Source organism: Zalophus californianus, chromosome 12 (genome assembly GCF_009762305.2).
Source record: "Zalophus californianus isolate mZalCal1 chromosome 12, mZalCal1.pri.v2, whole genome shotgun sequence".
In the NCBI taxonomy this organism is placed as follows: domain Eukaryota; kingdom Metazoa; phylum Chordata; class Mammalia; order Carnivora; family Otariidae; genus Zalophus; species Zalophus californianus.
Window position 1 is genome coordinate 61,035,543 of NC_045606.1, and position 20,294 is coordinate 61,055,836.

Below are 20,294 nucleotides of genomic sequence, written 5' to 3' on the forward strand. Positions count from 1 at the left end.
TGTTTTCACTTGGGTCCTTCCTCTGAGCGTTCTGGTAAATGCTGCGGCTGTGGGTATGGTGGCAGGAGGGAGGCTCAGCCGGCTGGGAAGGCACAGGCTGGGGCTGCCGAGACCAAGCGGGGACCCTCTCCGGGCCTCTGTTGCTCCAGCTGTAGGAAGACTGTCTGTGGCATGTGACTCAGTGTCCCTTCTGGCTGGAGGTCCAGGGAGGTCCGGCTGGCAGGATGGCAGAACCACTGGGATGCGGCCTGGGTTTTATCCTGTCTCTGCTGCTTTTCCGTCTGCATGATGTCAGGCCAGTCCTTTCACTTCTCTAAGCTCAGTTTCTCATCTGTAAATGGGGGCAATGATAATTGCCCTTATGGGGCTGTTATGGGACTCAGGTGCTAAACTCAAGTGGTTGGCAAGTGAAAGCCACGACAATGATAATCTGTTATTATTATTTTTATCAGGAATGGTGGCATTTTCTTTCCTCATTCTGCCCTCTTCATGTTTGTCCTCGGGCACAGGTTTGTGCACCATGCCCGCCCTTTGTAAGAAAGGTGTCTGGGTGAGGTTTTTCTGGGCCTGACTCCATGGCTTCAGCCTTAGGCCCTTTTTCACTGCATGTCCACAGGCAGAACTTTCTAGTGAACCAGTAGCCAGATTATGCCCACCGGCATGCTTGTGCCATGGACCAGCATGGGCTGTGACAGGAGTGAGGGCCCTCGCTCTGCCTTTTTTCCTTCTGGTGAAGGTCTGGGAGCCCCAAAGGGGAGAGGTGGGTGGAAGATAGGGAAGCCCTCCTTTCATTCAAACTCATCCATGTCCTTGGTGTTAAAGGATTTCTGTTTTTTCTTTTAAGATTTTATTTATTTATTTATTTATTTATTTATTTATTTATTTAGAGAGCTGAGGGAGGGGCAGAGGGAGAGGGAGGGAGAGACTCTCAAGCTGACTCCTGCTGAGTGTGGAGCCTGATGTGGGGCTTGATCCCATGACCTGAAAATCATGACCTGAGCCGTAATCAAGAGTCGGACACTTAACCGACTGAGCCACCCAGGCGCCCCAAATGATTTCTTATTCTGTTCTCCATGCGTCATAATAAGGAGCTCACGTGCCCTGGTATTCTTTCAGAGGATGTGGAGGATGAATTGATAAAGGATGAAGTCATCCTGTCTCCAGGTCCATCGATGCTCAAGCTGCAAATAGTGTCAAAGCCAGTCGACCTCTCAGTGGCCAAGGTAGGCGTCACCCTAAAAGTGTGCATTGATACATCTCGATTTGAATTGGTGTGAATTGGTGCAGTGTGAATTGAAGCTGTCTTGGTCTAAGTTGGTATGGGTGAGGTGACTTCGATCCCTCTGGCCCCATCCGTCTTACGTCTCAGTCGTGGTTAAAGTGGAAATTTTCAGGTGTGGTAGAGAAGAGCCTGAACTGAGAGTCAGGAAAATGGGGGGCCTAGTCCCGTCCAAGAAGAGGTGAGGGTACAGCCTCCTCCCATTCAGACATTGCAGGGTCTTATTCTTCTTTCGGCCCAGAGCTGCTTCCGCACATGTGCAACGGGCACCTCCAGAGTTGTGACGGCAGTGGGAGAACCGTCCTCATTAGACCGGCTCTTTAGCGCTTGTCCCCCAAGGTGGGCTCAGGCTGGATTGCAGTGAGGGAAGGACAGGTGGGTGTTAATTCCTCAGCACCGTTGGGTTCACACCAGTGGCCTCCTAGGAGGGACTTGAGCTCGTAGGACTTAGGGAGCAGGTTCCTGGCCTTGTCAGCCTCCTCTGCAGGGATGCCCTGGATTCCTCACCATCTCAGCTGCCAGATGGCCTCACCCCTCCCCTTGGCCAGAGGTTCCTGGGGGATGGAATGCTGCTCCCGCTGTCTTCCACTGGCTCTTGAGCCAGGATCCAGGAGGAAAAGCTAAAATGACTGGGGACACAGTTGATCCCATTTTCTTCCTATCTGTAAATATTTACTCAACACACAGATAAAAAAACCTCAAAGACTTTTCTAGAAGTTTTAGCCCTTCCCATTCTTTCCCTCCCTTTTCTTTCTTTCTTTTCAAACCATGGGGGGCAGGGGGGTGGGGGTTGGGTCAGACACTTTTACATGGTCCCAAGCCTGGAGTAAGTGCTCTGACTCTCTGTAGCCACAGGACTGTGATTCTTTGCAGTGAGCACTCCTGTTTTGGGAAGGGCCCTTTGAGACCCCTAAATTTAGACCACCCAGTAGCAGCATCTCCCAAAGCAGCTGGAAAAATTGAGGCCCACCCAGAGAAAAGGAGGGCCCGGGGCACAAAGCATCCATAGTACCCAGGCTTTCAGGCTCACAACTCTGTGCCCTGGTGGCCACACTGTGCCTAGCTGGGGGCTGTTGTTCTGTGACTAAGAGAACAGACCTGGGCTTCAGCCAGAAAAGTCCAGTCCGTATAATTCTCAGGTTCTCGAAAAACTCAGTTCTAATACGTGGATTGTTGGTACAAGAAAGGAAACCAAGCCCAGATGGACGAATTCACCCAGTCTTCTCCCCTGTGCACCGCCAGCCCGCATTTGATGATGTGTAGACAAATGCTTCTGTCACTGAGACTTTCTTGTACTTAATGAAAAATAAAAAAGGACCGATTCTGAAAGGAAATAATCTGAATCTGTAGGAAAGATCTGACCCGGAGAGGTGGCAACAGAGCCCATGTGTTGGCCCTTCTGAGATCTTGGATGTAAAGTCATGGCGGAGAGAGAGGAGAGGTGGCTCAAATAAGGAGGGGGCATCCAGGGAGAGGCTCTGCCTTCCTGGGCTTGTCAGGGGCAGTGGTTGGAGCTTTCTGGGGCTCTGGAGGGTGGGGCTTGGGCTTATGGGAGATGAACAGTGAGATCAGTATCAGCCAGAAGTTTAGAGAAGATGGAGCCGTGAAGAAATGCAGGTGCCACCTTGGAGGGTGGTGGGAATCCCTTCACTGGGCTGTTGGGGTTCAAGTTGAGTTCAGGGGGGACCACTTGTGGATGATGGCATAGAGGAGATTCTTACACGTACTAAGGGGTGGTACTAGAACAGGGGTTGGCAAACTTTCTGTAAAGGGCCAGATCATATATTTTTGGCTCTCTGTTGCAACCGCTAAACTCTGCCATTGCAATGTGAAAGCCAACATAGAGAAAATAAAATCAAATGGGTGTTGCTGTGTTTCAATAAAACTTTATTTACAAAACACAGGTGGGGCCAAATTTGGCCCGTGGGTCATAGGTTGCTAAGCCTGTCTCACAGCACCGGTTCTCCAATGTAGCTGCACATTGGAATCGCCTGGAGAGCTTTTAAAATTACAGCCACTGGAGTCTGCCGCCCAGGGGTTCTGATTTAGCTGGGCTGGCGTGTGGCCTGAGCATCAGGATTGTTAAGCGCTCCACAGGTGATTGTAGTGTGCAGTCAAGAACCTCCAAGGTCCCTTCTAAAACTAAAATTCTGTGTTTCAGATTTCCTCTAAGGAGCCTGCAAAGGCCTGGGCCCGGGTCAGCACAGGCTGGTTTGGTTTATGGATATTCCAGAGGCAAGACCCTCAGCGTCGCTTTTTCTCTTTTCTCAAATATGAGAAGAATGAGTTTGCAAAATAAAAAGAAAAATCAATGAGCCTGCTGGAAAGCAGGCTGCGCCGCTAGAATGCAAGACCAGCTTCTGAGGGAATACAGACACTGAGCGGCGTATTATTGTTTGCCTTTAAGACAACTAAGGAAACTCTCTCTTCTTTTGACAGGACATAAAGGCCCTTCTGTTCGGCTCCAGCTTTTGCTGTTTCAATGAGGAATGGAAACTTCAGAGTTTTTCCTTTAATGACAAAGCCTCGTTAAAATATGGCATTGTGCAGAACAAGGCAGGTTGCTTTTATGTTTCCGGGGGATGTCGCTGCGGGCCCGTCACAGGTAGGGCCGGGTGTCCCGCAGTTTGCCGAGCTATCCAATGCTGACTAGCCCCGTGTTTGCCGAGTTGTCACCCAGTGCTGCAGCTTCACGTGGGGCTGGGCAGAGCAGGAGCTGGGGGACGTGATCCTTCCCCCACAAAGTCTTCTCCTCAGTGTCCAGAACCCTCTCTGAGACGGGCGGAAGGAGGCCTTTGTTTAGTTGGGGGCCTCAGAGAGGGTCCTCAGGCAGAGTTTTGGGAAGTGGTTTTGCAGGTAGGGCTGGAGAGAGAGCATTTGAAGGAGGAGGCAGCATGAGTAAAGGGAAGGCTTTGAGAAGAAGTGCGTGAGGAGGAGGTGTTTTCTAAGACAGGGAAATGTAGGTACACCGGGGCAGGATTTGGACATAGTGTATACACATTTCCCGAGTTATACACTTTAAGGGCCAGAAGATACTCTCAATCCAGCAGCCCAGTGAGGTTCCATTTGTCAAGCCCCAGGTGCCTCCCCTTGCCCCTCACTGCCTGTGGAAGAATCCCAAGACCATTGGCCTCTGTCCCTAGTGTGGCCAAGCTCAGCACATCTTCTTACACCCCCAGTTCAAGGGTACCCACGCCTGCTACTCTGATAATTCTTGTACTTGTTGAATAGGGGTGAACCCCTCAAGGAGACTTCTTCCTCTAATGTGGGGGCGTGGGGGACAAAGACACACCTGATGGGTGTTGAGGCGGGCCACAGCTGGACAGAAGATTGCTCACATAAGCAGAGGCTGCTGAAGGGGCTGCTGAGATGGTGAGGGAGGGCTTCCTCTTGGAGGAGGCCTTTAGGATGGGCCTTGAAGGCTGAGTAAACCGTTGACACCCTCAGCCCGTGGACGTGGAAGCATTTCCTTGAATGACTGGGAACTTACGGTGACGTACTTGGTTTTACACCTGACTGGTTGTGAAGGCCTGCTTTCCTCCTGTGAGACATGCAGTCTTGCCCCTTCCTCCAGTGCTGGCCACCGGGGCCTTTGTCACCCCTTCTCTGTGACCAGGCTCAGGGCTCTGTGGGAGGACTCAGCATAGCAAAGGCTCGTGTTTGAGAGGCAGTGGCTTGGTGGCACTGGGTCTAGAATCTGTGGGCGGAGGCTGGTTCTGGAGGGACAGACAGCTCTGCCTTGGGTCGGTCCTCATGGGCACTAATGTGTGTCCTTCTTTGCAGGGGGGTCCCTGTGGGGTTCTGGCAGCTGTCCAAGGCTGTGTTCTACAAAAACTCCTGTTTGAAGGAGATAGCAAAGCTGACTGCGTTCGGTAAGTCAGCGCTCCTTCTGGCAATATCTTCTTTTCCCAAGGCTTCTCCTCAGTGTCCAGAAAAAACAAGTAAGGAAGCGTGTGTGTTCCCTGATATTTCCTGTCTTCTGGAAAGGGAAATGGCGACTGGCTCAGAGGGCCAGCGCTGCCCAGTTGAAATGACCTGCATGTGTTTGTCTCTGAGTCCCGTTCCACGTGGCAAGTAGCTGCTGGAATGGCATCGAAACTAAGGCCGCCCCCTCCTCAGCAGCTGAGCGCAGCAGCTGCCGAAAGCCCATCCACACCCATATCAACCTGCTGACCCTTCGATGGAGCCCAGGTCTCCCCTCCCTCCCCATGTTGCCTCACCTCTGCCGACAGCCATTCCCATACATTCCAGCCGGCCCTGCGGTGCATTGCTTCCACTCTCTTCGGCCGTTTGTTCTCCACCTCACACGTTAAGTGTTTGCACATGGGCACCTCCTTCTCCTTCTCATTCACTCCACAGACCTTTCTGGAACATCTCTGTGCAGGCAGAATGCTCTGTGTGTTGGAGGGATGGATAGAAAACCATAACTGTATACCATGGTTGGTGCTAAGCTAAAAGGATTGGCCAGGTGCTGGCCAGGGCCGGGGCTGGATGGCCAGTTTGAGGAGATGGCCTTCTTTCGTCTCCCTGTGTGCCCAGTGACTAGCTTGTGCTCAGTTACCCCCAGAGCTACAGAACTGGCACGTGTTCTTATCTCTCTCTCTATTAGTTGAACGATAACATGCATACAGGAAAGTACACGTCTCAAAAAAGTGCACGACTCATATGTGTTCTGCTCAATGCGTTATTGCAAAACCCCCTGCCCCATCATCCTATTAGCCAGATCAAGAAAGAAAAATATTTCCAGCACCCTAGAAGAGTTGTCCTGCTTAGTAGATACCTCCATTCTCCTCCCAAAAGTTGTGATTAAACAGATTCTAAAATCATAGCTGAGTTTTGCCACTTCCTGAAATTTAATTAAAGGGACTTGTTCTTTGATGTAGGCATTTCAGTGCCTTAAAAAAAAAAAAAAAGCTTAGGTGTTATAAAGACAACAAAGCCCATTCCCCATTCTTCTGTATTCAGATTCCTGGGAGGGACGCTGGCTCCCCAGATACCCTGCCTAGCCCAGGACAAATGAAACATCTTTTCCCAGCTTAGAGGATTTTGCCTTAGATAGGTAGCTTTTCATGCTTGGCATTTTAGAATTTGTCTAATAATATAACTTACCTAATTACAAAGTAATCATCAAGGGGTTTTGTCTCAAGCTAAAAGATGCCAATTACCAGCATAGCCCAGCCATACCCAGAGCAGAGTGACCTAACATTTCCACAGCGGGATCTCACCTTGTCCATGTTCTTCTCCACACCCCCCCCCCCCGCCCCCGAGTCCAGACATAACTGCTCCTGTCTGTGCAGGGCCCCTGAAAGGCCAGCCAGCAAACCACAGTGCGGGCAGAGACCCTGCTGTCGACTGTCCTGGAGAGGTAGCACAGTGCTTGACGTTCTGGAATGCTCCCGACTGAGTGGAACTTGCTAAATGAGCGACCTCTGGCTGCCCTCAAAGGGTGCAGGGACTGTCCCCGAGTGCACATGCACCTGCCTGCCCACTTCCCTTCCTTGCGCTGGAAAGAAGCATGCTGGGAGGGCTTGGCAGGTGCTTGGAGGGAAGACAGAGGACAGCCGCGGCCTTGCCTTCACAGCACCTACGATTGAGGCTCCAGGGGATGTGCTGGATGCTCCAGGGGATGTGCTGGATGCTCAGGGTTCCCCCAGACCTGAACGCGGTAGAGCAGGCCTATTGGAGGGGTGACATTCGAATCCCGCTGAGGTCTGGAGGTCATCGACTCCCACTTGGCTTGACACACATCCTTACATATGCTCGTTTCTCCCTCAATTTCCCCCTTCCCAGCAAATCCCTCAGACTTCTTCTTGGGCTCCTTACTGCACAGAGGCCTTGACATCACGGAGGCCTTCCCTAGTTGAAAAGAACCCTGGGCCTGCTCCAAGGTGCCCTTGTTCCCTGACATTGTTACCTGTCCATGGTCACACCCCCACCACCCCACCTCCTGGGAACACCAGCCCCATGAGAACAGGGGCCTTCCTGGGCTGCCTGGTTCACAGCCTGTCCCTGGCATCCAGCCCAGGTCCTAGTCTACAGAAGAGGCCCTCGGAATTTTTGTTGAATGAACACATGCACAAATGCATGAGTTATCCAGACTCACAGGGAGGGGAGGGAATGGTGTTCCAGTAAGGAGAAGAGCATGTGCAGAGAGAGGCCCGAGGGCAGTGAGAGCAGGGCGGGGAAGGGAGCCGAGAGCTGCATGGGGTGGCCGGGGCAGGGTTTGGGGGGCGGCAGGGTGAGACCTGGGGCTGGCAGATGGGTCAGGGCCAGGCTGCCGGAGGGGCCTTGGGGCCTTACCAGCTGCTTGGGTCAAGCCTTGGCCTTGGCCCTCATGGGAGATGTCTCATAATTCATTTCAGCCCTCTTCTCATTCAGAGCTGCTTTTGAACTTGGACTTTGTACTTGGGGGGGGGAAGTTTGGATTGTTTTCCAACGATTGGGATGGGGCGTTTAAGTTGGTTCCAGGAAGGGCTGTTTCTGTCCAGGGCACACACAAGGCAGGCTCGATTCCTTGTCGCCCACCCCACACACCACTGAGGGAATGTTCCAGCCTCTGGATCCGCAGGTACATTCTCCGGGGAGCGCTCTGCTCTCCACACCAGAGAGGGAGTGAGGGCTTGGAAGGCAAAAAGCCATCCTAGTTGTGGGCGAAAGTCAGGCTCTGGGTAGAAAGAAAACTGGGTGAGCAGTGGGAAGTGAGGTTCTTTCTACCTCCCACCATCTGCCAGCCAGCCACTGGCCAAGCCTGGACTTAGGCCCCAGTTTACAGTGTCAGGTGTCTATTTAAGCACCGACTAGATGGAGAGTTCCATCAAGTCTTTGCTGGGAAGGAGGGGGAGGGAGTGCAGCCTTGGCTCCCACGGGCTCCCTGTCAGCTGGGACCCTGAGAGAGGAGTCGGGGCCAGCCTAGATTGAAGACCCTTGGTGGCCAGGCTGGTGGGTCTGAGCTGGGTCCTAGGGGCAGTGGTGGGTAGGCAGAGGAAGGGGGAAGAAGGAGCTGCTGGGGGTGTATGTAGGGGTGTGCCAGGTGGGAAGGAGCCCCAGTCTGGCTGCCTGGCTCAGCAGTGTGTGTGGAGTATCCAGGGAACTCAGCCTGCTGGCCACGGTCCCCTCCTCCAGGAAGCATGGAAGGATTCATGCTGCAGAACAGTGACCTCAGTTTTCTTGGGAGCCCCACAACTATGGGTGCTCCTGGTAAGTCCCTCCCCTCTCTGCCCCCACCCCCTGCTGCTGCAGGTGCTGCAACCAGGGCTCATCACCATGAGGTGGAGCACCGTGGCCTGGCTTTCTGCTTCCACCCACTGGGGCTCTAGCAGGGGCACAGGAATAGGTAGCTCAGAGAGGGACAAGCTGGGGGAGTCCCAGTGGTGATGGACTATAGTCAAGGGGCACCAGATGCCTACACACACACACACACACACACACAACACCCCCCCATACATCCAGTCCTGTGTTTCCGTCTCCCACTTCCCCTGCCATGGGGCTGGGTTTGTTGAGGTTACAGCCTGCCTCGGGGGCTGGAGGGCCATTGGGGGTGGGAGAGGAGAGTGCTTCTGGCTTCAAGCTAGGACTTGGGTCAAACAAAGGCCCGGGGAGCAAGGGGCTGTTGCCCAGGGCTGGCAGCAAAGGAGGGAAGTGAGAGCAGAGTCTGGGTTGCTGCTTTGTGGTGGTGAGGCCCTACAGGGCTGGGTCCAGAGACCTGGGCTGCAGCGCCTCACCTTCTCCATTGGTGAATCTCTGTCTTGCCTAAGTTTGACTCAACAAGGAAATGCAAGCACAGTCCTTTGTAAATCATCAAGGGCTGTGCAAGCAGGCAGGAGCATCTGGGGAAGCCGAGGCTCAGAGAGGGAAGATGCTCACCCAGGGTCACTCCTGGCATCTGCGGCTAAGCCCTGTCCGCCTTCATGCTCTGCTGTGCCCCAGAAGAGACTCTGAGCAACAGGAGAGCCAGAGAGGTCAGAAGGGGCTGACGCCAGGCGTTTGGAACATTCGCATGCTGGACCCCCAGATGGACTCTCAGTGACCAAGGCGTGGCTCTGTGTTTTACAGAGGCCTTCTGGGCACACCCTCCCCCTTTCCCCTAATTTGGAAGAACTCAGTACAGAAGTACAAAGAGTAATACAGCAAACACCTCATGTGAGCAAAGGGTGACAGCCCTGTAGGAGCCCCTCTTCATGCCCAGCTCCTCTGGTTTCATTGGTTTATTCATACAATTTTAATATCGACGGGTTGGGTCATTGATGTTTCTGCATGGGCAGTGTGTGCTGTGGGTTCGATACTTCCTTTTGACTGAAATTCCAGGATTTCAGAAATGACCCAACTTAAAAAAAAATGCAGGTGACTCCTCTTTTCTCTTCAGGAACACCATGATGGCCTGGCCCCCCACACCTAGGCAGCATCTGCAGCTGCCCAACTCTGGGCTCTGGGGGGCTCTTGAAGGACCTGTGGGCCTTCCCATGCTGGGGCTGGCGGTGGGGCCCCTCCTCGCGCCCTCCACCCACCACCCGCCACCGATGGGGAGCGATTTTGTGAAAGCAGCGTGGGGGATTGACTGTGCCCTCCAGGGAAGTCATGCTGAAATAAAGGCCTCTTGGCAGTTGTGGTGTTTTTTCTGTGGAGCTGTCTGGCTTCATTAGGAGCCACTCCGTCAGGCCGGCAGCTGGCCTCTCCTCAGTCGGGGAGGACAGAGCCAGGCGGCAGGACTCCGTGTTTTCCCCTTGAGGAGGGGTTGTGCCGGTGGCTGTGGGAAGAGACAATGAGCCTCACTCCCCTGCCGGCCTAGAGAGAGCCACAGACAAGGATGTTGTCCCCTCACCTCCTCTTCCCTTTGAAATTGCAAAATTCAAGGCTCAGAGAAAGAGGGGCACTTGCCCGAGGCCTGTCTGGACACCGTAGCAGAGCCAGGTTTGGACCCCAGGTCCGGTGGTCCCCAGACCGGTCTTCTCCCCACTGCCTGCAGCAGCTTGTAAGCCTGAGAGGGAGCAGAAAGGCTGTGGTCATTCACCAGACTTCCTCTGGGTGGTTTGGAGATGCGGACTGCTGGGCACATCAGAGTGGATGGGTGAGGCCGTTTTGAGATAGTTGGGATCAGAACATCTCTTAATCGGAAGCGCTTGAGTAATTTGGGCAAACATGCAGGCTGTGTTAGTCCCCTATGCCCACCACCCCCCATAGGCAACTGTCTTCATCCTGCACTTCTCCTGTGAGGAATTAGATGCTTAAAGAAACTTCTCTTGGTTGGAGAGCCTGGCTGGGTGCTAGATTCATGGTAGGAGTTTGATGAGTGCATGTCTGACTGATGAAGGCAAACAGGAACCACCCTTGTCATTGAGATTTTGCAGGCGAAAGCAGGGAGTTAACTGGTGAAGCTGGAGTCTGGGTGACTCACCACAGCGCCCCCTTCCTCTCATCGTCTGCACGGACAGCCCTGTCTTCCCTGTGGCCAGTTAAATGGCAGAAATGGCAATACTGGAATGATGTTTGGGGGCACGTGGCCCACTGTCCACATCTATGTGGGAAGGCGAAGGCCAGCGAGGGCAAGTGGCATCCCCAAGGTCTGGGAGCCAGGAACCAAACCCAGGCCCGACCACTGCACTTTTCCACTGTGTCTTCTGGAAAGATGTGTCTCAAAAGAGCAAACGGGGGCCCAGGGAAGGATAGAGAGACTGGAAGTGTTTCTAAATGGAAGCCAGTGTAAAAAATGAGGACTTTTGTGTAGAAACGCAGAGGTTCAGAGGGTCTGTAACCAGTCTGTGAGATCAGAAAGACACGGGCCGGACTGAGAAGCCAGATCTCTTGATAGTGTTGCATGGTGCCCAAGAGACAGGCTTAAAGACAGAGGGATGCTGGTTCCTAAAGCCAAGAGCTCCAGACAGTGGGTTCCATTTCCCCAAGTTCTCCTTCCTCCCTCAATGCTGTTTTAATTTTTACAACTTTCCTAACTGTGTGACCTTGGGTGAATCCCTTAGCCTCCGTGCCTCAGTTTCCCAATTAAAAGCAATAATACTGCCACCTCGATAGGGTAGCTTTAATGGCTAATGAAATAATACATGCAACGTGTTTCTAACAGTGCTTGGCACATGATAGATACTCAGTATATGTCGGCTTTTCAAATCTTATTTATGGCTACACTGAGAAGCTTTCAATCAAGCACATGACTTGCTTCAGCAAGTTAGTGTAGAACACGTGAATTTGTGAAAGGAGACCTCTTGGTTCCATGTCTGCACGTTTCCCAGCATAGATGTTCTAGGCAGAGTTTAAAGTCCAGACACAAGTTTGCCCAACTCCTAGCCATGGTAAGGGTTCTAACTGGGGGGAACCCTGGTCACACCTGTGTTGTAGGAAGAGCCTACAGGGACAAGATGGAGCAGAGATGCTGGTCAGGCACTGGCTGTAACAACTCAGCTGGGGAGCAGAGCACCCTGGTCCCGGGCAGGGGCAGGAAGGGGATTGGCAAGCGTTTTCAGGAGGTGTGTTTGACAGGATGTGACGGTCACCTGGGTGGGGGCAGGGCAGGAAACAGGAGCTGTGGGGATGACGAAGCCTACTTTCACAGGTTCTGAATCCAAGGGGGTAAATGTCCAGTCCCTTCTCCTTTGTCTGACAAGCCCTGCTTTCCAGGCCCCTCTCTGTCCTTGGCATCACCTCTCCGGAAACCCAGCACAACATTTCCTCACCTTTGTTTTCATAGTTGATGGTGACCCAGGGCAGTGCTCCCCCCACAGCCCAGGCTGCCTGGTTTGGTGATGGCGTGGTAACCATTTCCTCGAGGAGCATGGCGGGCTTCCAGAGGCTGCACAAGTAGCAGGCAGTCTGCCATTTCATTTTTCAAGTGGTTGAGGACTTGTTGTTTGTCTCATTAGGTTTGAAGGATAACCTGGTGTCAGGGGCTTCTTGTTACTTTCACACCAGATGGTAGGAGTTCACCTTCCTGTCACCATAGCCAAGGTGGGGACTTGATGTTCCTGTAAAGACAATAGTGATAGGTATCCGTTATTGAACATTCACCCTGTGCCAGGCACTGGGCTCTGGGCCTTTACACACATCACCTTGTTTAAAGTTCCCGATGCTACAGAGGAGGTACTAGGGTCCTCTCCAGTTTATGGAAGGGTAAACTGAGGGATGATTATGTCGTTTGCCTCCCATTTTAAAGGCATTGGACAACCTGGATGCAGGCCACTGGCTCTGTGTCTCGGGCGCTGGGGAGTGACCATGTGCTGCCCATCATGGTGACCTGTGTCCTGGTCTCCTGGTTCCCATTTCTCCAGTTTTCTTTCTCCCCCACACAGCTTAGCATGGAGCTCAGGTATTATTTGGCCACTGAAAACATAGAACCCCCACCCCTACCCCTTGCCCCCTGCCCTGTATTCCTTTGAGCGCCAGCAGGGTCTTCATTGAGGCACCTTTGTTTGTTAGGAAGAGCCTAACACTCAGACTGCTTTTGTAAGAATTTAATTTTTCTAAGAACTTAGAAAAAATTCGTAGACTCTAGCAGTGGGCAAGAAATACAGCTCTAGGAGCCCTGGAAAGGCGAAACTGAAGGCAGTGTCTCTGTCAGGCTGTTGCCTGTTCTTCCCTGTTGCTCGTTTCATGCACCAGGGCTTCTGTGTTACCATTTCTATCATAAGGCGTCTCTGCCATTTTTGACATTGCTGACTGCCTGTTTTGCTCAAAGCCCATTTGCTCCTAGGACTGTGTAATAGCACCGTCTCCCAGCCGTGCCCCTACTGCCATGCCGCTTCCTGCCATCCTCTGTGTCCCTGGTACACCAGAGTCCTGTGGGGTTTCATCCTTGGCTGCCACCTCTGCCCTTCCTCATCCTCTGTCTGGGGAATCTTAGCCCCTCAAAGGGCCAAGGACCCCTCACATGCTGGTGGTGCATAAACCTATCCTCAGCCCCGATGCTCTCCTGGGCTTTCCATGTGTCAGATAGCTTCACCTAGGGGGTCCCACGTGCACCTCCAGCTGCTCCCCCAGTCCTCCTGTCTGCCCTATATTCCTCATTTCAGTTGGCAGCCCCACTGTGCACCCACTAAACCCCCAGAGATTACCATGAATCCTTCCTCTCCCCCATCCTACAACCTATATCTAAGTAACCAGCAAGGCAGGCCACTTTCCTCTCTGCACCCATGATCTCATTTCCTGTGGCTGGTGGGAGTGAAGGGCACCTGCTTGCACAGCTGCTGTCTCCGGTGGCCCGGATGCTGGGAGTGGCCAAGGCTGGGTCAGGGCAGTACCAGACATTTGCCTGGGATACCTCACTTTCCTCCGGATGGCAGGAGCTCCTGAGCACATTCAGCACGGCCTCCTGGGCTCCGTCAGAACTCCCGGCCCTGCCAAGCCTCCAGGGTCCCCTTTGCTCCCCCCGGGCTGTTTCCTTGACCTGCTCTTCCTCCAGCCCCACCCAGGGCCTCTCTGTCAGGCCTCTTCCCTTGGCCCTCATAGGAGGAGGCCCTGCTGGACGGAGTCCCTGGGCTGCAGAGCCCTCTCTGTGTGGCAGAGGAAAGAATAGGTCATCTGTTACAGGGCTGCCCCGTCCCGGGCTTGTGTCCCCATGGGCATAAACACACTCTCTTGTTCCTCCTCAGGCAGCTGCAGCCTTCCAATGCCCGCAGGACCCACTGCCTCGCCCTGGCCATCGCGGACATCGTGTGGCGGGCCGGGGGCCATAAGAGAGCCGTGGTCACACTGTGAGTGCTTCCCAGGGCTGTGCACGGGGCTCCGCTCACGCACTGGCCCAGCTGCAGGCAAGGTGGCTGTGCGCTTTCCTGTCCTCGGAATCGTCTTCCCACCCAGCTTGTCTGTGTGTCCTCCCGGACGCTGGCCCTGTGTCCCATGCCGGCACGAGCCCAGGGGGGCAGCCCTACACAGGGAGAGGCCCGGAGGGGCCTCCATGGAGCTCCCGTCTCCTCTCTGCCTGGCCTTCCTCCCTGGGGAGCCTTGGGGGATGCATCCCATCTGATAAAATCTCAGACCTCTCAGGAACCAGTCACCCTCTGCTTCATACGTCCCCAAAGCATGCTCCCTTTCACTTTGTCACTTGGACCCCTGTTCCATGGAGGAGGAGACTTCCCCTGCCACCTCTATTGCTACTGCAGTCCACATGGATGGTTTGCCGGCTCTTCAGTCCGGCCCTTCAGAGTGGAAGCATCACTTCATCCCAGGCCTGTGGCTAAGCTTTAGTGAAAGGGGTGCCTTTTGGGGCCAAAGACTACACTCTGGTGGGGTGGAATGGTCAGTAGAGCATACTGCTTAAGAGAAGGGGCTCCAGAGGCTAACTCCCAATGCTGTTTATTGGCTGTGTGACCTTGGGCAGCTGACTCAACCTCTCTGTGCTTCATCTGTTTACTCATCTGGAAAATGCAGATGATAGCAAGGATCATCTGGTAGAGTGACTTGAGAATTAAATGAGTCAATATAAATAAATTATCTATAATAAATGATAATATTATCTATCCACTTAAATCATTTATCCACATAAATAAACGGTAAATAATAATAAGCGTGAAGTGCTTAGGACAATGTCTGGCACATACTAAGTACCATGTCAGTGTTAGGTATTATTGTTCCTATGGAGTGCTTGTCCTTGGTCCTCGCGTTCCAGTGAATACGTTACTACACATTAACCCTGGCCCTTAGGATCTGCATGGCAGCCCTGAAAACAGATGGTGCAAAAATTCAATTTCTCCCCGTTTTACAGATAAGCAGACAGAAGGCCAGAGAGAGGCAACAGCTGTTCCCAGCCTACGCAGCAGGCTAATGGCACTGTGGGCCCCACACCCAAACCCCGCTTCTAGTGCCTGCACATGCTCGGTGTGGTGTAAACAGATGGTGACGGGGCTGGGGTGGGGAGCCTCAGGCCAGAGGATGGAATTCCTCAGGGCCCTGAAAACTAAGGGCAAGTCAGCATTCCTTTGTCTGGAAATCTGTCAGTTGTGGGTGAGAGGCAGACTCGCTAGTGCCAGGACTTGGGTTTGGTTACCCCGAGCTCTCCTTCTGCCATCTTTTCTCCATTCCTTTTCCCACCCCGACTTGTGGCGTCCTCCGGGCCCAGCCCAGTGGGGGAGTTCAAAGCGGAGGGGAAACGAGAAACCCTTGGTCCCTTGTTTCCTCCGGAGCCACCTTTTGATTTGTCCTCAGTTAACGGCGCATGTGGTTTCACCCTGGCTCAAGGGCATGTCTTCTGTCCACGCACAGGACTCATGCATCTCCCTTTCCTTTTTAGGGCTTCAGGAACACAGCAGTTCAGTCCAACAGGGAAATACAAAGCAGATGGAGTCTTAGAAACAGTACGGCTTTCTGGAAAATTATCACGCAACCTTTGGCTTGGTTTGGGGACGGTCTCCTTTCATATAAGTAAATCCTCTCTCAGCTGGGGATGGGCCAGCCCTCCCTGCAGCCCAGGCTAGCGGATCCTCCACCTGGGATTGGGGTGGGGGCCGGGGTGGGGGGCTAGGGGGTGGGCTCTCGCCAGAACTGCCCTTGTGGCCAAAAGGCCGATGGGCGCCCGGTCACATGGAGGCTGTACAGAGAAGAGCAGCCCATGCGTGATGCCTTCCGGCCAAACCGCAGCCATCTCTGTCCCTCTGTGTCTCCTTAGCACCCTCGCCGGGGTTGTGAGAGGGCAGGGGGGTGGCCTGGAGATGGAGGGGGGAGGTTAGAGAGTGGGGAACAGAGCACCAGCCATGAAGCCAGACCTAGTATGACCAAGTAAGGGAAAGAAATGGAAGACATGAGGATACAGACACAGTGACATTTCCCACAAATGCGCCTCCTCTTCACAGAGGACTTTTATTTGACCTACTTTGTTTCTTTGACCTAAGTTGGGGCCCATGTGGCCCTGGGATCCTAATTAGGGGTCTCCCCTGGTCGGATGTTTTCTCTACAAGTGGTTTTTTCCCTGAGCTGCCTGAGAAAGCAAAGGAGACTGAGATCCACGGCTTCCCACTGAACTCAGGACAGTGAACCGGGCTCAGAGCTGGCCTGGCAGTGGCCAGTTGGATAGGATGCCCACACTAGCCCCCCCTGCGCTCCCAGGTGCTTCTCAGATACCTGTGACTGGCCCGCAGGGGTGCAGGCGCACGTGGTGCTGGCTCCTTCACTTGAGCTCCCCGGTGTCTTCATTCCTGGGCTCTGTAGGCCTGGTGCAGATGGCAGGGTGGACTTGACCCCGGAGACCCCAGCTGGGCCCTGTCTGCCTTTTAAGTCACACGCAGGCATGGGGGTGCCTCACTGTCCCGGCTCTCGAGGTCGCCACTGTGACTGCGGGGATATTCTCGAGTGGGGTCTTGTAGCTACTGGAGCCAGGGCGGGACACGGAAGCGTGTGTGGGGCTCGGGCAGCTCACGCTGTGGGTTCGTGTCTCCTCAGCTCACACTGCACAGTTTGACCTGCTATGAAGAGCTGGTGACTTTTCTTCAAGAAAGCATCCATCAGGTATGGACGATGGTTTATATGGAGGTTGTCTGTTGTTAAGCCATCTGCTTTCTTTGGTGGGGACCCTGCTGGATACAGGACCTTGCTTGGTGTCCTGGCTGGCTGGCTGGGTCCTCCAGTACCCTGTCTGCTGGAGGGGATCTGTGTACCCACTCCTTGCTGTGAGATGGAGTGGCACACGTCCAGGGCCTGAACAGCTCAGAGTGCCATGGGGATTTGGAGAAGGGTTGTAGCCTGGCTGGCTTTGTGGAGGAGGGAGTGAAGGCTCCGTGGTAAAGGATATGATCTCTGGAGCCTTCAGCCTGGGTTTGAATTTAGGTTTCACCCCTCACATAGTAGCTCTGTAACCTTGGGCAACTTCCTTAGCCCCCCTATGCCTCAGTTTCCTCATCTGTAAAATGGAGCTGATAACAAGAGTACTTAGAACTAGCATGCTGGGCTTAATGTTGTCATTGACTTTAGCTTTTGTTGTTGACGTTATGATCACCATTATCATGATTATTTAAGGCTCCCTTGAGATTGGTTAGCTGTGGACATGTGGAAATGAGGGGGACGCCTTACAGGGGCAGGATGCAGCACAAGCCAAGGCCAAGAGATGACCTCTGAGATCCCCAACCGCAGGGTCTCATTTTCTGATGTGTGTGTGTCAGGATGGAAGGAAAGAAAGAGCGTGAAGCCCTTCTGTTCTGGTGTGCAAGCAAATACCTCCTCTGTGCCTTTCCTTCAGCCTTCTGAGCTGTGGGACCAGCTCTTTGAGGCTCCGGAGAAGGCGACCGAGGATTTGCTGGTGAGCCCGGACGGTGGGAGAACTTGTCAGATGTGGGACCAGGCTGGACACTCCTGCTGTCAGAATACTCTCCTCTTCTTCCCCGAAGGCACTGAGGGTCTGGGCATAGCCTAGGAAGAGTGCCAGCCCTGACCTCACAGATGCTTCTTGGGTAGGAAAATGGGGCCTGCTCGGAGACCCTTGGGAGGCAGGGGTGCAATCAGTAAGGTGCTGATTCACCCCACGTTTTCTGCCCCAGAACTGTTGCCTAGGGATAATTCAGCCCAAGGAGCCTGGCCCATGTACTCAGCGTAGGACGCTGCCTTTCTGCACTGATTGTTCCCTCTGGCCTTTCTGGGAGGTGCAAGGGAGGGGCTCTGACGTGGGAGGGGTTCTGGCCTTGGCCAGCCCTCCTTTGCTCCCTGCCCCTGGCTCCCTCTGGTTCTTCATGGGCGTAACCCAGTGGGCTGTGTGCTGATGCAGCGTGCTCAGCAGCTGGCCCAGAGCAGAAGGGGCCTGGGTACCTCCTCTGGCTTAATCCTCGGCCACATGTGGCCTCAGGAACATCACTGGGCCTCAGTTGCCTCACCTAGAAAACAGAAGATGGAGCAGTCAGCAGATACTTTCAGCTCTTTATTGTCCAACAGAGGTTTTTAAAGAAGAAACTTAAACGCATGGAAAAGAATGTCTTCTAAATTAAGCAGCACGTGCCATCTAAATAAGCAGAAAGGATCCTACTCTTAACTGCACTCAGAGCATTGTGAGAATGCAGCAATGCGTCTGAGAGCTGAGCAGAGCCTTATCGCCTCGGTGTATGTGTTTGGATGGGGCGGGGGCAGGCCCCCGGGCACCTGTATTAACACCCAGGAGAGGGAAGTGCCCTGGGAGGCTTCTAGGGGGCAAAGGAGAGCCCTGGGGCAATTGCTCGTAGGCTCCAAGGGCCTGTCCCCACCCACGGATGGGCCCCGCTGGGGTGATGCCTCTGCACCAAGGCTTTCTACATCCTCGTCTGTGAAATGGGGTCTCCCTTCTCCCTCAGTCCTTACCCTAGGGTTTTGGTGAAGCCCAAGCAAGACGGCGACTATGGAAACCATTCAGAGATTGGGGCCGGTGCCAGGGGAGGGGCCGCCTTCTTCCTGTCGTACCTCTGGACCCAGAGCCACTCCCCCTCTCTTGGCTCTGGTCCCTACGGGCCTGTGGTCAGTCTTTGACCCTCCTCACCCAGGAAGGTGGTGTTTTCCCCCACCGTTTAATTATGTTTTTGCTGGAATCCGTTGAGCTGTCTCAGCACTACCCTCACCAAATTCATTTTTCATGGCCTGGGCCTAAGGGGTTCCTCGTGCCAGGCCTGGAAATGAACACTCTGCCCAAAATAAATAGCCTCCTTGCTGTGTTTTCATTACCGCTCACCCTCCGGGCAGGATGTCTGGCCACCCCCCGCGAGCCGGCGAGGCCCCCGCCCTGGCTTCCGATTGGGGTTCCAGGGTGGGCTTCAGTCTCTCCAGGGCCCGAACAGTGCTGGAGAATGGCCCCTTCTTCCCGAGCCATACCAGACATTTTTTCCGGACCCTCACGGCGGTTTCCGGCCCAACTGCCTGTCTGGGGAGCTCTCCTTACAATGCAGGCACCTTGCCCCGTGGCCTCCTATGTCTTGGCAGCTTGAGTTTGATGAGATAATTTTAATAAGTGCTTTTTGTAAAACAAAATGGAATATTGGTGCCATTCAGTTGTGTTCAGCAGGGGGCAGCAGCCCCAGGCAGCGTCCTTTCTCCCCGTTCTGCCGTTACACTAAGCAGCCCGCATGGAGGGGCTCGCTCACGGCTCCTGGGAGGCTGTCCTTGAGGGAGTCCCGAGGACCGTGGACGATGCTGGCCCATGTAGTACCAGTAGTCCTCCGTGTTTACACAGACGCAGGACGTGCAGCGGGCTCCCGTGTCCCCTGCTTCGTGGAGGTGGAGGGGAACAGACCGAGAAAGTGTCATGGCTCCCCCAAGACAACGTGCAAGTCCATGGCAGCGGTTGGGTGGCCTTTCAGAAGGGGGAAACGGAGAACTCTGTCACTCCCCGAGGCAACACGCAAGTCCGCAAGAGAGCTGTGGCAAGGGTACTGGTCCTCCCAGGCCCATGTCCCCCTTGCGCAAGGATATCAGTAGGACTCTTTGCAGTGACCAGAGCACTTCCGTAGACTTGGTCTCATAGACTGTGCACCAGAACCCAAGGAAAGATGCAAGGATGGGATTATCATCCTTGTTTTGCAAATGCGGAAACAGGGCAACAGAAGCGAATGACTGGCCTGAGATCAGAGAATTATGATGAGGTTGATTTAAGATAGTTGATTCATTTATTCCACTTCTAATCCCCCCAAAAGATTCTGTTATTGATAAATTTATAAAAATAGGAAGTTAATTGTATAAAAATGATGTCCTCAGGGCTCTTCTGTGCTCCAACCATAGTAAACCTGCCCTCTCTTGCCTCTGGGCCTTTGCACGTACTTTTCGTACGTGCACTTTTGGAACAGTGTTTCCTTCTCTTCTGATTCTTTCTTGTCCTTTGGATTTAGATATCACTTCCTCCAGAAAGCCTTCCTTTACATTCCTTCCTTCCCTAAACCCTGAGTCTCCTCAAAGGCCCTCTCTGTGTGTTTCCAGAACACCTTGCCTTTCCTGTCAGAGCAGAGCCCCTCCCCCACTCTTCTCTAGGTGCTTCTTGTTCTTTCTTCCCTGAGTTACGTCCCATGAAGGCAGATCCATGTCCACCTTGTTCACAAGCATAGCCTCAGCAGGGAGCATCCTCTTGGCACGAAAGTTCACA

The 20,294-nt window shown here is 53.6% G+C and overlaps 1 protein-coding gene across 4 annotated transcripts in view; it reads left to right on the forward strand.

Moving 5' to 3' along the window:
* Positions 1-20,294, forward strand: part of MINDY4 (MINDY lysine 48 deubiquitinase 4) — a 107,977-nt gene that overhangs the window by 51,033 nt on the left and 36,650 nt on the right. For 3 of the 4 annotated variants that reach the window (XM_027574787.2, XM_027574788.2, XM_035723398.1), the window contains exons 7-13: positions 1,117-1,223; positions 3,719-3,835; positions 5,063-5,151; positions 13,870-13,971; positions 15,507-15,570; positions 16,652-16,717; positions 17,445-17,504. In XM_027574787.2, coding sequence (XP_027430588.1) covers positions 1,117-1,223; positions 3,719-3,835; positions 5,063-5,151; positions 13,870-13,971; positions 15,507-15,570; positions 16,652-16,717; positions 17,445-17,504 — 605 coding nt within the window. The remainder of the gene's footprint in view (positions 1-1,116; positions 1,224-3,718; positions 3,836-5,062; positions 5,152-13,869; positions 13,972-15,506; positions 15,571-16,651; positions 16,718-17,444; positions 17,505-20,294) is intronic. The other variant, XM_027574789.2, reaches the window with a different exon arrangement.